Source organism: Pezoporus wallicus, unplaced genomic scaffold (assembly GCF_028554395.1).
Source record: "Pezoporus wallicus isolate ANWC-B61680 ecotype Strahan unplaced genomic scaffold, APGP_CSIRO_Pwel_v1 contig_5542, whole genome shotgun sequence".
Taxonomy (NCBI): domain Eukaryota; kingdom Metazoa; phylum Chordata; class Aves; order Psittaciformes; family Psittacidae; genus Pezoporus; species Pezoporus wallicus.
In genome coordinates this window covers 923,811-940,597 of record NW_026640165.1, presented here as the reverse complement: position 1 = coordinate 940,597, position 16,787 = coordinate 923,811, and the positions used below count along the sequence as shown (strand labels likewise).

The 16,787-nt window shown below is 43.0% G+C and overlaps 1 protein-coding gene across 3 annotated transcripts in view; it reads right to left on the bottom strand.

Moving 5' to 3' along the window:
* Positions 1-16,787, bottom strand: part of LHFPL3 (LHFPL tetraspan subfamily member 3) — a 248,549-nt gene that overhangs the window by 24,666 nt on the left and 207,096 nt on the right. Inside the window, exon 3 of one of the 3 annotated variants that reach the window (XM_057417897.1) lies at positions 9,682-9,709. The exons of 1 other annotated variant lie outside the window; for it this stretch is intronic. In XM_057417897.1, the coding sequence (XP_057273880.1) occupies positions 9,693-9,709 (17 nt within the window). In that variant the 3' untranslated portion in view covers positions 9,682-9,692. Of the gene's footprint in view, positions 1-9,661; positions 9,710-16,787 lie in introns of all 3 variants that reach the window. One more of the 3 variants, XM_057417896.1, reaches the window with a different exon arrangement.

Genomic DNA, 16,787 nt, shown 5'->3' with positions numbered 1-16,787 from the left:
ACAGAGAACTGCTACCCTTAGCAAGAAACATGGCTGTGTTAGTCTATAGGAGCACAATGTTTAGCAAACCCTGCCAAAGGTATACGTGCTCCCTGCTTTTTTTTTTTTATCCTTCTGAGCAAAATATTAATGTGTTTTCCAATTTGTTTCTATTAGACAATGTTTAAAAACATATCTGAATGACTGACTGAGTTTACTGTTCCTGAAAAGAGGCTGGAATAAGTCTTCAGAATGCTCTAAATTAGAAAACTAGCTCCTATCCCAACAGATAGAAGAGACTGTCATACCCTAAGATGAAGCATATTCAGCCAACTTAGGTGGTTTTTTGTGTTTTCTACCAGGGAAGTGACACTGGCTATCTACTGCATTAATATAAATCCTCAGGCCAGCACCAGTAAGTTACTACCTGGTTCATAGGCTTTTCAAGGGAGTCTGAGTGCTTTTGTTCATGTGGGTAGTCTATAAATACTGTCTGTTGCACTTTGCACAACAAATGCTCATCAAAGATTATGTGAAGGAGGAAATTTCTGTAGGACTCAGTAAACTTTATCACTGTCAGCCAACAGAGTTGCCTTTAAAGCTGCTAAAAAGCTGTGCCTTTTACAAGTCTCCGGACCAAGATCATGAAGACACGTTCATTATTAGGAGCACGTAAACTACGAATTAATGAAATTCTAAGCATGTGAATGGAGCATCATAATATTTTATATAAGCTATAATTAACTAGACATAAAATATACAAGCAATGCAGTTGAGTATTTTGCAACATTATTGAAAACCTATTACAAATGATTTGACAGTCTTTGCTGCAAGCTATAACCTCCATCATGGCTGACATTGGCAAAATGGAATCAGCCCTTTCAAGCCCTCTAATTTTGCATGCATTTTTTTTTTTGTAGCATCTTCATAATTTATAAAAGAAGTCTGAATATTCAGGGTCTAAAAACCCTCAAAATCTAGTGCAGGGTGCCTCAAATCATGAGCCACCTACAAATACTCTGGGTCACAAAGCTGAACGAATTACTCTTGTTCATGCTTTCGTAAATCATCAGTATAAAATAGCTGTACTCCTTTTTTGTTTATTAGCTTTGATACACAGTTTGAGAAGTCTGTTTGCCACTCTAATCTATTTAATCACAACTTGTTGTTTAGAAATCTTTGTGGCATCTCTGATCTTTCTAATCTATTATGAACACTGTCTTTAAGGAATCAGAAAATGCATGTATTAATTACAAAGAACTTCAGAGGCGCCTGCTCTCAGGCAAATAATGTTTTGTAAATCAGAGAGCTGAAATAAGCTGCTAGGAGATTGCGTGGGTTACAGTAAATATTTTTAAGCCTCACATCCAGCTCACACACCACATACAAGTTAGAGGTGAAGGAACGTCCTTTGGATCATGGCTAATATGCTAAACTCTGCCCGAAAGAGTCGAATCAGAAAGCATATCGTGGCCATGTTGTCACTTTTTTTTTTAACCCATGGGGATAAAAAACAATTCTGGACTCAGATATCCTGAGGTACTTTCCCCTCCAAACCTAATTCATAAATTTCTTTCCACTTTCCAGAGGGATCTTTTCCTCAATGTGATTTTAATGTAATACCAGGTCTATTACAGATATTTAAATACTCTCCATTCCTAATAATTTAGAATGGAGGCAGGAAATCTGCAGCAGCAGGGTTTCCCCGCGACAAAAAAAAAAGGATGCTTTCAACTCAGGATGAACTGTAGGTCCCCTCCTACAAGAACAAATAACAAATGAAGACTGACTCTGGTTTACTTTGAGGTAAATCCAAGCAAGGCCAATTTGGGCAGGAGCATGGCATTGATTTGTACTCTGTCTGCCCTGCACATACTTTGCCTCCTCAGAGGACTACAGAGCAAGAGAGTTATTGCATATGTTTCATCAAAGGCAATACCTCAAAAACAGAGGAAGTAGCAGGCGGGAGACCAAAGGATGACTGAAAAATAGCACAGAGAAGCCTGATTTCCTGTAAATGTCTCAAATCTATGGAAAACCAAAAGATTGGTAAGGTTTCAAATTCTCTTTGGTGGCACTATGGGAGGAGGTTTTCTGTTGCATTGTGTTGAGATGGGGGAAGGAGGCACCACGAAGAGGAAAGTGAAATGGGCAGTTTGGAGGAAAGGAGGAAAAGCCTTAGGAGTAGTTTTAGGGAAACTTTTGCAAGGCTGGACCATGAACTCGACAAAGAGGATGAAGGTGAAGCAGTGAAAGGACTAAGTGTGGTTTGCTAAGGAACTGAAGCAAGGAATTAATTTTAACTGTGTCATTTTGAGGGAAGACAAGGCGAGGATCAAGAGGGCTAGAACAAAGAAGGTTACAGAGACTGAGGATGAAGCTATCAGTGCCTTACTGTGGGAACAAATAATAACAGATATTTCTGTAGGATGCTCTTGAGGGAACGTCAGCAGGATTAAATGATGGCATCAGTCCGGAGAGAAGAGGGAAGATGATGATAATATTGAAAATAGCGTTGAGGGTGTGTGCTGCCTGGATGCAGAAGCTAATAGGTTTCCCAACTACAGTCAGGGTATGCATGTGATAAGGTAAGATAAGGGGGTCAGTTTTAGCTATAGCTGTGTCGTTAAATGGAAACATCTGGCATTACTGAACCAGAGACCTGCCTGCAGAAGAGGGAGGGAGGTTATGCTAAAAAACAGACAAAGATGAAGACTGTGGGAGAATGAAGGAAGTTTCCAGAAGCTGACATTGCTAAGGAGGAGGATTTAGGAAGATCATGGACAGCAGCTGCATCGAAACAAGTATGGGAAGAAGAGAACAAAATAGCCTCTGACAGTACAAAAGACAGAAATGAGGGATGCAGGGAGAAGGAAAAACTGTCTGAAAAGCTACCCAACATCCTGATTTTTAACCTTGTGCAACTCCCCCCCCCCCCATGTCCACGTACTCTTGCTCTGTTCAGGTACATTGTCTGAGCAGCATTTGAAAATTTTGGATATTTGCCCCAAAAGTTTAGCAGGTTGGAAGTGCACATGTGCGGTTCCATACGCTGTGATGCATGCTCATTTGGTCGAATCTGTATTGCACACTGATCCCATCAGTATGTGCCAAACTTAGAGGTCACAGTGCCCATGAACATGCCTGTATCCAGGAGAAACACCCCCCTTGTCTTCTGTCTTAACAAGTGTTTCTTTCTCACATATCTAAGCAGAAGCAAATTTTACACAACAGAGGGATTATGTGCTGAATATTGCATGTACCATTGATTGTACATATGTATGTACCACCTGATCCAGTGATTTTTGGATGGCTGGGTTTGTCGTGTCCTTAAGTCAGGCATCTAAAGTCTGTCCTACAAGGATTATATGATATTCAGCAAGAGGTGAACATGCCCTCTGCAGAGATATGCTATTGATAGGGAGATGTAATGACTTAGATGAAATGATTACTTATCCTTCCAGTAAGTTGTGTCCTGATTTAGTAACAAATTCCATTTGTAGATCATGTTGTCTCTGGTGAGTCTGCTTTACAACAGCAGTGCAAACAAATTAAACAAAGTTTTGATATGCGTTTATCAAAGATTTGTCCCTAGTGTCCTTTGATTTACTTCATGAGATCTCCTCTGGCACGAACTGGATGGAAGCAGTATTTTCTCCCCCTCAAAGTTGATCTGAGCTCAAGCACCTCTGAGAATATATGAGCTCTGCCTTCAGAGCTGCCTTCAGGCATTCTGGAGAATGACTGCCCTCCTCTTAACATATAACAGGCTGAAGATAGCTGTATGTCTTCATTTCAGTGAAACTGCTTTTTTCCTGCACTTCCTTGGCCTCCAGATGGTGGTGCTCCGAGTGTCCTGAGCTGATACCAAAGTGAAAAAACCCTGCTGCCCTTTCTTGCTGGTTGACTAAGGGAGCTACAGCGGTACATGCTCTCCTTGCCTTTAACCTCATGCTGATCTCATTGTCAGCAGGGAAAGATTCCTGTGTTTTGTGATTTTTGTAATAGCGTCACAGAGGTTAGAGGTGGGAATAACCCATGGATTACCCTTTACACCACTCCAAGTCTGCTGAAGATGGTTCTCTACAGTAGGAGGTATGGTTTCCAGCATGCATTTTGATACTTAACAGAAATGTGGAACAGGAAAAGAACTGGTTCCAGGGGCACCAGTATAGAGTACTTTTTTGTCTCTAGTCTGTCAGAGGATCATTTTTGGATGTTAAGACTTGAGGTCTCACGGTGTTAGCATGATTGTCAATAGAGCTCTAAAAGCAATATATATATTAAGAAATGAGAAAATGCTCTTAAAGGTGAGATGTTGAACAACTGAAAAAATCCAAAATAGCCATTCATCGGGAAGACAGTTTAAGCAGCATCAGCCAATTCTAGCTCAACTCCTGTATAATAACTTGCCAGGTTAATACATTGCCAGGTTGTAAAATGCTACTGATCTGCTTAGGTTTCTGTCTGTTAATTCTTTGGGTAGTCTGAATGCAGAGAATGGCTATCACTTGCTGCCACTATAAAGGAAGCCAAGGACATGCAGCAAATTCAACCCTTAAGAACACGGATAACTTCTGATCCTTTGGCTATGTTTGATGAGTGGTTCAGCCCTGATTCCCAAGCACTGTGGTTCGCATGGGACTGACAACATCCACTTGGCACAAGTCCCTGTGGTAAGGCAAGCTTTGGGGTTCAAACACCAGCCCCGCCAAGCTGTCTTCCGTGGTGAGCCTGAGAGAGTGACCAGGCTCTGTCTGTGATCAACCCCAAGATCTTTGTCCTGCTTCAGATCATCATGGTCTGCCTGGTGGCTATTTGCCATAGGAAAAGGTTGGCATTTTGGGGACTGTCGTGGTTGAAAACCAGCCAGAGGGCTCATTCACTCACTCCCCCCCTTCTTGCCCTCCCCCTACTCCCAGAGGGATGGAGAGGAGAATCGAAAAAAAATGCGACTCCCCCGGGTTGAGATAAGAACAGTTTAGTAACTAAGGTATAACACAAATCACTGCTGCTACCACCAATAATAATAATGATAAGGGAATAACAAGGGAAGAGAATACAACACCTCACCACCAGCCGACTGATAACTCGCCCTCCCAACCCAACCAAGCACCAACCAATACCTCATCCAACCCCGCAGTCCCCAGCCCTTCTGGGTAACTCTCAGTTACATCCTGGGCATGACGTGCTGTGGTATGGAATACCTCTTTGGTCAGTTTGGGTCAGGTGTCCTATCTCTGCTTCCTCCTGGCTTCCCCTCCTCCCTGGCAGAGCATGAGGCTCACAAAGTCCTTGGCCAAACCAAAACATCATTGTTATCAGCTCTGTTCCCAGGCTGAAAGTCAAAACACAGCACTGCACCAGCTACCAAGGAGGAGAAAAATGACTGCTACTGCTGCACCCAAGACAGGGACTCACGATGAAGGAATTTGGCCAGCCCTAATGAAGGATTATAACTGTGAAGAAGGAAAAGCCAGAGGTCAGCTGAGCATTTTAATGTCCTTGATAAAGAGCCCACAATTTTCACATGTTGGGAAGCTGGGTAGTCTTTGGGCGAGGAAGACATTGGTATTCCAATGGGCAGACTTTGCTTTCCCAGCTGTCACGTAGGCTTTCAGGAGCAAGTTAGACTGTGGCCCTCAGCCAGAAAAGCACTTAGATAGCAGTACACCTCCTAGTCCATGGATCATCCTGCTGAATTTGTTAGGGCTCCATCTGCACTTCCAGGAAACAATGTGCACAGCTGGGCTGGGTCCAGCATCTCTCTCGTGTCCCCACTTGTGTAAAGCTCTTTCACATCCCTTGACGTCATATTAATATGCTGGATGGGCTATGGACACTGCCTGGGACTGCACCATTTGAGTCATAACCACACTTTTGAAAACAAATGAGTAGAGTATGCTTTTGCTTAAAGGTAAAAAGCACTGTTCTTTTGAGTTGTGAGAATATGAGCATCAGCAAGAGGAGAGCTGTGCCTACACACTGTTCCAGTGATAGTACGTGTACTCTTGTTTACTCCTTGAATAATAAGACTTTGAGCTCAAAATGCTGGAGGGGATCAGCACATAGCTTACAACAGCAGATGGAAGCAGAGGAAGACATGGTGTGTTACCTTTTTTGCTGTGGATGGATCCCAGAACCCCAAAGGTGGCATTGCAACAGCAGCTTGAGTGAGCATGACAAGTGGAAATACTGGGATAGAAGATCGTGTGGAGATGACAGAGACCAGCATAACTATCTAGCAGCAAAGGACTGCCAGGGATTAAGGCATGAAACATTGAATGTTGAGATGAGGGCATGCCTAACTCTGTGGTGCAGGGAGTATCTAAACATAGGAACAGAGGAAACTGAATAGCAGGCAAGAGAGCTGCACAGTGATCACTGGTGAGAAATGTGTGTGGCTGAGGGCTGAATGAAATTGTAGGAGACGCTGTTAATCAATGATGGCAGTCTGTGGATAATTTTCTGAGGATTTAACCCTCATATGGAAGATAAAACTGTTCTGTAAGTCAGTAGAAAAACTATTCCTGTAATTTGCTCAGAATATAACTGGAGAAGGCAACTGTGGTACAGGATTTAGTGATGCAGGATGCGCTGAGAATCCAAGAAGGAAGCCAGCCAAGACAGCAGAGTTTGCAGAGGAACATATGAGAGCATGATCCAGTGGGCCATGATGGCTCTGTGGACACTGCTGGAGTTGCCTGAGTGTGTAATGCACCAACAGGCACAAGCAGTGCACAGTGGAGTTACACCCTTGGGTGTATGTGTGCAAGAATGTGACATTCAACAGTGTTCAGTTCTGTCCTCTCTTACCAGAGAATTTGTGTCCCAGTCACAGATGTTTGTATGTGTGTGCAATTTAGAAGAGTGATTAAATTTTGTGGCTGAGGCTGTTAGCATCATTTAAAATAACAGAATCACACAAAAACACAGGAGGAGATAACTTCAGGAGGTCATGCAGACCACTCCTTGTCCTAAGGTAGGCTAATTGCACCAGTACCACTTCTGATGTGTTTGAATAATTTGTCCCTAAGGCTCTCCACCACTCAAAGCTCACGATACCCTTAGGCTTCACTCTCCCTACTGCTGGAAAGGCTGTGGGATTTTTGTTCATCACATCTGGGTTGCATATTTCTTCCTAGAATTTAAAACATGGTTGCAGGTGCTACTAGCCACATGTGAGCACCGAAAACCAAAAATACTCGCTATCATTTATGGACTGCTCCCTCACACTTGTAAAATAAGAGAACTGAGTTGAAGGCATCCCTGCCATGCAAGGGAAATCAGTAGGGAAACTGGGTTTATTCCAGTGGCACTGGGCTGACACAGAACCCACAGAAACCTGATTGAGGAGATCAGTGTGAAACAAATGAATAGTCTGAAACTTTGCATGGCTCAGCAGTTCTCTGCCAGATACGGGTGTCTGGGAGATGGCTGGTTGCAGCAATCCTCTAGAGGGGTTAAAGAATTGGGAGGAGGGAGGTGGCAACCAGAGGAATTACTCAAATTCAGGGGATCTGAACTCCAGACTATTAGCAGTTTAGGGGAAGAGAATGGGAGCAAAAATTCTTAATTGGTTGCTTTGGGAAGATGGGCTGTTTCTTGTCACAGTGGCAGAGAGCAGCCAGACTCAAAGGCAAATTCAGGAGCCTCAAGTAGTGCCCCCAGATCTGTGAGCTGGGTCCTATAAAAATGGTGTGGGACATCCATTTACCACACACAAGTGTGAGTAGATGTTGCTGTCATTTTGTTTTGCAGCACAGGATGGGGGAAGGTGAGTGTCCTGCCAGCAAGGGGAGGAGGTGGGAGGTTGTAAGGCTCTGTGTGTGTGTCATGGCTTCAGCTTCCCGAGGAAGCACTTTTCCTGGGGAGCGAAGGGCCGAGCTGAAGAAGGAGCATGGTGGGAACAGAGATCTACAGCGCTCCTGCCTTGGGGCTTCAGTGAAGTGTTAGAGACTCTGGCTGCTGGCAGGAGCTCACCAAGGAGAAGGAGGCAGGGAAATCATAAACCTGTTACTAACTCGCTTTCTTTTCTGCAACCCCTCCCCAGCACTAACCATGTTTGAAAATACAGCATCCAGGCTTCTTATGAAATGGCTTCAAAAAACAATCTTACTTCTGTAGACACTTATTTTCCCAGCTCTATTTTTCCCTTGCTTTGAGTTTGCCATAGATGTTAATTAGGACTTCCACATCCTCCATAGCCTGGTGTTTTCCTTTGTAACTGAGAAGTGAAGGTGACCTTGCTTCCCAGGTGGATTTTCTCAGCTCTGGCAGTCTAATCATTAATGTCTTTGGAACAGAAGCAGGGATCTTACATGGGAAACTTGAGAAGAGCTATAAAAACATCACATAGACAGCTGTCAGTGTCAGCTGGCATAGCTCCAGTAATTCAGAAGCAGATACGTTTCAGAAGTCATCCTGTTCTCACACAGCAGTGGGTGTAATGGAGTGAAGGGATATTTTTACTGCATGGTAAGAATTTACAACAAATACCTATTTTTGCAGCTCAGTTGCATGTGGGTGAAGTGGGTCTACTGAGAGTAGTAACCAACATTTGGTAATCTCTATTTTATTATTCATAAAAAGTGAAGCAGTGACCAGAACACTAATCGTCACTGAATGATAGTTTACAGCATAGGGAAAGTTATTCTGGTGCCTTCATTCTACTCCCCACCCGTACAGTCATGAAATTGTAGAATCATACACCGTAAGTAGGAAGAGATTTCTGAAGGTCACGCATTCCAATTCCCTGCTCAAAGAAGGTCCAACCAGAGCAGGCTGCTCAGGGTCATGTCCAGCCAAGTTCTAAGTATCTCCAAAGATGCAGATGACACTACATCACTGGCAACCTCATCAATATTTGACCATCCTCATGACAAAAATCTACAGTGCACTTCCAACATGAGTGGCATATAGTGAACTGAAACCTAGGCAAGGAATAACTAATACCAGGCAGCACCAGAAGACCTGTGTTGGAAAGTATGCTTCAAGATGCTGTGGCTGGTCTCACTTTCATAAGTATCACATACACTAAGACTGAACAAGCATATAAACACAGGAGAACATTGTTTTTGCCCACAGTAGTATTTTTTTAGCAGAGTACTGTGAAAACATAATATTTTTAATTCCAGTATGTCATCTGTCACATGAATTAAAGAGTTTGACAACAGAGTCATCATGAAGCATTCACATTACAAAAGCAGATGTGGGTAGCAGAGCTGTACACAGCAGCCAGCTGCACTAGTACTAGGCTTGACTTCTAGAAAAGGCAAACTGGAAGCTGCTGCTGTCCACTTGCAAGCACAGAAGTGTCAGTGCTGTTTCTGACCCATTTGAACTGCACACTTCAACATTTCTACAATGGATTTCTAAACAGCCACATCCAATGGGGCCCTGATCCTTGCAGGTACTTCCGAACATTACTTAGGAATAACACACACAGCTTGCAGATTTGCCACTAGCAGCTGCCACAAGCTACTGAAGAAGGCGCATTATTAAAACTATACGAAACCAAAGCTGGGAATATAAATATCAAACAAGACGCTTACATGTTGCTGGACATGCTGCCTAACATCAGAAACACGAGACAACAGCAGAAAGCCATGCAACAACGTATTTTGGCAGAAGCACGCAAACATTTCACAGCTTGTCCCCTGGATGCCATGCTCACACTTACATTAGTCTGTGTCATACTACCTTAACTTGTTTTAAGCATTTCCATCATCTGTGAGGTAGGGAGGGAAAAACAGAATAGTTAAGGTATAATCAAATGAGATCTTGCACATTGTAGTATAATTTGTAAACAATCTCATTACTGGCGGTAGTGTGGAGAGTGTGAATGGTTCAGGCTTCCGTCTCAGCTTATCTAGAAAGGGAACTTTCTGAAAGCCAGGTGACTGATTCAATGGGTTACTAAGGAGGCAGATGAAAAAACTAGGATTAACATAGGATAGATAGTGACAGAACATAAACAAACAAACACAAAAGCAAAGAAGTTTTGTGTCTTACTGCATTTTTTTCCTGTCATGACAGAATCAAAACTCCCAGTAACATCTTCTGATCAGCGGGCAATTCTAATCACTGTGTTAATCTAGCTACTTCCAAAATATTGGAATGAAGATGGAAAATCAAAAAGCAATCAACCATAAATGAGAACAATAAATTAGGTTAAAGATAAAGATACATCAGTTATCAAGTATGTACAGATCTACAGAAGTCTTTCTTCTAAATGAAAAATTATAGTAATAAAAAATAATGCATCTAAATCTTGCTGATCATCTTACTGATTGCTCATCACTTTTGAATATACTTCTGAAATCACAGGTACCATCCTTATATGCACAAACTCTCCTAATGGCTTAGATCTTAAGGGCAGCCATGCATTGTGCTTTTAATTATGCACCCACAGAAGACTGCTCCAGTGAGATCTTGTGCCCATGATGTCCTGAGAAAGCCCAAGAGAACCTAGAGATACTTTGGATCTGAAAGGATTGTGAATTCACTGTACTTTGATAAGCGTATAAACCCTTTGTGTCTGATCAGGACAGATACTAAAAGTCACCTGTAAGTGAAGGATTTGTATCAAGAAAAAAATGTGTACTTGCACTCCTTTATATACTACTGAACAGCTAAAATTCTGTAACAAGAATGGAAGAAACAAGAATCTTTCCTGAGGCAGTGGCAGAGCAATCAATTGGCCTAAACTTCTGCTGTTCGAAAGGAGCCTCAAAGGAGATGCCAAAATAGATAGCACTTGATACACTATCTTTAAGGAACCATTTCTTAACTAAGAACATAGCCCAACAGTTCCACTATTGCTTGAAACACGTTTTAAAAAAAAAATTGGAGAACTTTAAAGTAGATTTGACATAGAAATCACAAATAGCCATAATAACACCAGAGTTGCATTTTCTAGCTGGGTCTAATTCGGATGAACTGTAAAATACAGCAGAGAAATTAGACACAGTACCTGGAAATATGTAAATGTGCTGATTAAATGATTGGCACGTCCTTGGTGAAAATGATCAATATATTAACTTTTCTAAAGATTCACAGTAGGCAGTAAGAAAAGTCTCTGTATGTCTCTGTGTGTATACACATATGTATGTTTAAATAATTTGCTGGATTCCTATCATTCTTGGAAGTTGTGACTGTATGCTGGTACTTCAATGCCTCCATTGGCTTTCCTTCTACCATTATTTCAGCAATGAAACATGGAAAAAACAGAGGTGCTGAGGGATATGCACACTGGTTGAGTAGCTGTCTCATTTATACTGCTGGAAAAAATGAGGTAAAATAGCTTATTGAACAAATGTTTTTGTCATCATTTAACTTTTCTCCTGTTTTATTTTGATCCTTCTGCATTGTAAGAGAAATCAGAATTTGTAGTAATGTAATCGTGCATGCCCCTCTACCTCCTGCCTGTATATCCTGGTTAAATAGAACTGATGCTGTTTCATGCAGATTAGGCAACAGCCATTACAATTCAGCAGCATTACACCGGTTGGATATACTTGGGAAATATCCAAGGAAAACCCAGACCCTATTAAAACACTGATGAAGGCTCCTATGCTCCCTGTCTGCCTTTCCCCAGACACATGAGCTTTCCCCAGGATCACCAGAGGATGTCCCTGCCTATCCTGCTCCATGGGACACACCAGACGTGCAGCCACCAAGGGACATGGGATGTGTAGTCCCACCCCTGGGATGCTGTGGAGAAGACCCAGGGGAGATTGAGCACTTATTGCCAGTCCCAACAGCCTTGGTTTAGGCTTACCATTCCCAAGGAGATGAAGGGTTAATTATCACCCAGTCAATGTAAAACATGCATAAGTAGAGCCAACCTCACTGCTCAAGCTTCCTGGGCAATCTGGTTGTCCCAGGCAACATCTCCTCTCCACAGGAAACTTTTCTGCCACCATTTTAGTTAGGTCAAGGACTGTTTCCCCTCCATATGTACGTAAGTATCATGTAGCCACAGCAGGAATAACTTCTGGCCCTTAACTGGAAAACAAACAATGTTTTCTCTTGTCCTTCCTGAGTTCCTCCTTGGCATCTTTCATCAAGCTACATACCTTTCACCAAGCCTTACTTTCTGCATCTGTCTATACCCCAAAACATACAACCTGCTATATACTTTCTAAGCAGGTTAAGTGTATATAGCTGGTGGCTGTCTCCTGAACAAGATCTGTCATGGGCATGACAGCACTTTGTAGTGAATTGGGAAGATCAATTCCCAGCCTCTTTTCTTCAATAGACTGTGACAATGTGCATGAAATATTGGCAGACCTGGGGCAGTCTGGGGCTGTCCCCATATCCATGTTTCAGTGGGATCAGGAGAATGTTTCTGAGATGAATTTCTCATTTAGTGTGCTTGTTCCAGCTAATAATGGACACCTGTAGGGCCAAGCAGGAACTTGGCTGGAATAACATCCTCCCTCCACCGCGCTGCTGGAACAGACATCAGGTCCCCAGGACAAGTTATTTCACCCCACAGCACTATTCCTGCTGCTAATGTAGACATTGCCTGAGAGAATGCTGCTGACTTGATTGATCCTGTTTGAATCTCTGTGATTGTATCAGCAAAGCTGATAGATCTGGCTGCAAGTGGCATTTACTCCACCATATTATTTGGCATATAAATCAGCTGTCTGGGGCAGTGGTAACTGTTTTGTTACCACTGTGAATTTAGAAAAAATCTATTAAAGTCAATGAAGAAAGTACATATTTACAGTGGAATAACTGATGTGAGGACTTGACTGTTTTTATTTAGATGTGTAGAGGTAGTTTAAAGAGATTCTTGTCTTTTTGGATCCTTGAATTTAGGACTTAGGAAAAAGTAATCAGATTTGTTATAAATCCTTTCTTCCAAAGTATTTTATACATGGGTGAATTATGCACTTGGTTACACAGCTGTAAATCTGCATATTGCTGTTTTTACCCAGTAACAAAATATTCTTTTAGATTTTTTATTGGTTGCAGTAAAATTCTCCATTATGTGTATCGCAACTAGTAATTTTCATCTAGAAATATTGATGACTTCTTGCTTATGGCAATGAACAGATTTCGATACAACACTAAAGCATGCCCTGTCTTCTCAGTTAGTCTCCATTGACTAAACGTGCAGACTATTTACAAAAAACCTAATGTAATGGAAAGGAAGAATAACTAATGCAATGGCTGTATTCCCTGGATCACATGCAATTCATCTTTACTAAGCTAGCTGAGCCTCTATAATCTCAAAGCATTTATGAAATAATAGGGAGAAAGCTTTAGGTTAAGCATATTTAGTACAGAAAGTATTTGCTTAATTTGTTTCTTAAGATGAAATTCTCCTATTCCTGAGGGAAAAGCAAAGTGCTTTATGAGTTACAGCCACAGACATCCTGCAGTGAGATGTAAGAAGCCTTGTGAGAGCACTGTTGGAAACAATCTTTATGATGCTGAGATTTCGTAGCTTATAATTAAACATCACAGACCAGACCCTCTAACCCGTATCATCCTTACATGCCCTATTTTACACATCAGAGCAATTAGTGAAGTCTATATTATATATTTAGATGAAGGCTTTCTGTCAGGGGCTGGTGATGTAGTGACTCAGCAAAGCATTATCAGAAGGCATTTGCTAGTGCTAAGGTTTTGTACACCTTTGTAGGGGCTAGACCTGTCAAATTAATACAGGGGGCTATTTTTGTAGCATCCAGAAAGTTTCTGCTGTACATCAAACTGCACTAGCTGCTTATTTTAGATGACAGCAATTCATACATTTGTCTTGAACAATACAGTCTTTAGCACTTTTTGGGCATGTACATCTACTAAAAAAGAAACTTGCCTTTGAAGCATTTTGTAGAAGAAGGGCTTCCAAATTGATGTCATCAGAGACATTTTTGTCAGGTGCTTCAAACATACTAGTGAATTAACAGCTCATGTACCAAAGATAAGCAGCAGTCTCAGTGACAGGCTGCCTGGCTATCAAGGAGTACTCTGAGGGTGTGATTTGGGACAACATGAACATCTGGATTTGTGCCCTGCTCTCTTCTGCTGAGCTGGGGTTCAGCCCCTGGCAGTGCTGAGTGCCTCTTAGAATCATAGAATAGGTAGGGTTGGAAAGGACCTTAAGATAATCAAGTTCCAACCCCCCTGCCATGGGTAGGGACACCTCACACTAAATTATATCACCCAAGGCCTTGTCCAACCTGGTCTTGAATGCTGCCAGGGATGGAGCATTCACAACCTCCCTGGGCAACCCATTCCAGTGCCTCACCACCCTAACAGGAAAGAATTTCCTCCTTATATCCAATCTAAGGATAATAATCTTGAAATGAGTCTGTCCTCTTCAGCCTATCTGTTCTTTCATTAATTGGCTTATTTTTATTCCCAGCAACAGAAATCTCACCCTCCTTCCCATCCATACAGTTGTTTTCATTCTTGAAAACAACACTGCCAGAAAGCTGACATTTTACCTGTGGGCAGTGATGCTGGATCCCATGATTTTGACATGAAAAGTTTACTGCTAGCACAAGGGCTGTGCTTTACTTTCTCTTGCCTGCCCTTATATCTGCCCACAGTGTTTGGAGAGTTAGTCTGAGCCCATGAACTGAGCATTTTGCCATTGTGTCTCCTTTATGTCCCTGAGCTGATGGGGCAAATCCTGACTGTGAATGTGTGAAGCAGTGGAAGACACTCGTGAAATCCCAGCTGTGTCCCCAAGGTGAGAATCAAGGACTTTAAACAACTTCTAGAGACATAATGGAAATTACCACTGAAGCCAGGTAATTTCACCAAAGATGTCATCATTAACGCTTGGCTTTCACAATGTGCTCTTCGTGTGTGTAAATCTCAGGATATTGTCAAGAAGGTCACTGTTATTAACTCTAATGGCACAGTGAAGTGACTTAGAAAAGGTGACATGGAAGACAACAAAAGCACTGAAATAGAAGTGGGCTTTCCTGAGTCATGGCCTGACTCTCAGCCCTCCTCGCTCCCACTGCCCTGATGCCACTGGAGCTGTCCTCCCTCTCTCCTCTTCACTGTTGCCCTGTTCCCCTATCAGCTGCCCATCCTTTCTCACCAAAGCACTTACTAAAGTGCCTTACCTGGTGTATGCTCCCAGGCCTCACTCGGCAAAATGTAGCTGCATCTGCACTTGTCTAAATGGGGATGGATTAATCACATGCTTAAAAGCTTTGCTGGATAGAGACCGGCACTTTAGAGCCAGACCTACCTTCATTGTGGAGTCTGCAGGGAGGAGGAGAAGGCATTTTTCTCCTTCACACATTCTGGATGGAAAAGGGATGGACAAGAGAAGCAGGGAGAGCACTGACTTGGTTTCTGCATCAGAGGACTGCCTAGTGCACCTGCCTGGATCCTGGCGCACCTTGAGAGGAGGTTAATAGCAAGGCAGAGCTGAGAAGTGTACCACATATTAATAGTTCTGTCATATTTTTAATGAAAACATTTGGAGAAAAGGTTTCCTTATTGACCTTGAAGAATAGAAACACCCAAAACCCCAACAACATTTTTAAAGCCAGCAGCTATTAATAGTAGTGGTTATGTTAGTTATGTACTAGGATCTTGCCTGGCAAGATCTTGGAGCAGATTCTCCTGGAAGGCATGCTAAGGCACATGAAAAACAGCAAGGTGCTTGTTGACAGCCAGCATGGCTTCACTAAGGGGAAATCCTGCCTGACCAATTTCGTGGCCTTCTATGATGGGGCTACGGAACTGATGGACAGGGGTAGAGCAGTTGATGTCATCCACCTGGACTTGTGTAAAGCCTTTGACACTGTCCCACATGACATCCTTGTCTCTAAATTGGAGTGACATCAATTTGATGGATGGACCACTCGGTGGATAAAGAACTGGCTGGATGGCTGCACGCAAAGAGTTGTGGTCAATGGCTCAATGTCCGGCTGGAGACCAGTAACGAGTGGTGTCCCTCAGGGATCGGTGTTGGGACCGGTCTTGTTCAACATCTTTGTCGCTGACATGGACAGTGGGATTGAGTGCGCCATCAGCAAGTTTGCCGATGACACCAAGCTGTGTGGTTCGGTTGATATCCTGGAGAGAAGGAATGCCATCCAGAGGGACCTTGACACACTTGTGAGGTGGGCTGATGCCAAGCTTATTAAGTTTAACCATGTGTCGTGGTTTAAACCCTAGACAGACAGCTTGTTCACTCATTCCCAGTGAGTGGTGCCAGGCTGAGAGCAATCGAGGCTCCCCCTCCCCGGGGCTCTCCCCTTCCCCGCTCCTGGAGGAACGGGGAGGAAGACTGAAAGAGTGCAACTCCCATGGGTTGAGACAAGAACAGTCCAGCAACCAATGTACAAAACAAATCACCACTGCTACTACCAACTACAACAATGATAAGAGAAAATAATGAAGGGAATACAATACCACCGGCCAAGAAACGAGTCTGACCCAGAAGCCCGTGTCCTTCTGGGTAACTCCCAGTTACCCCCACCCTGGGCATGACGTGCTGTGGTATGGAATACCTCCTTGGCTAGCCTGGGTCAGGCACCCCGTCTCTGCTTCCTCACAGCTTCCCCTCCTCCCTGGCAGAGCATGAGCCTCACAGAGTCCTTGGTCAGGGTAAACATCACTTAGCAACAACTGAAAACATCGGCTTCACCAACACTGTTCTCAGGCTGGAAGTCTGCACCAGCTACCATGACGAAGAAAAATGACTGCTACTGCTGAACCCAGGACACCATGCCAAGTGCAAGGTCCTACACCTGGGTCAGAGCAATCCCAGGCACAGCTACAGGTTGGGCAGAGAAGAGATTCAGAGCAGCCCTGCG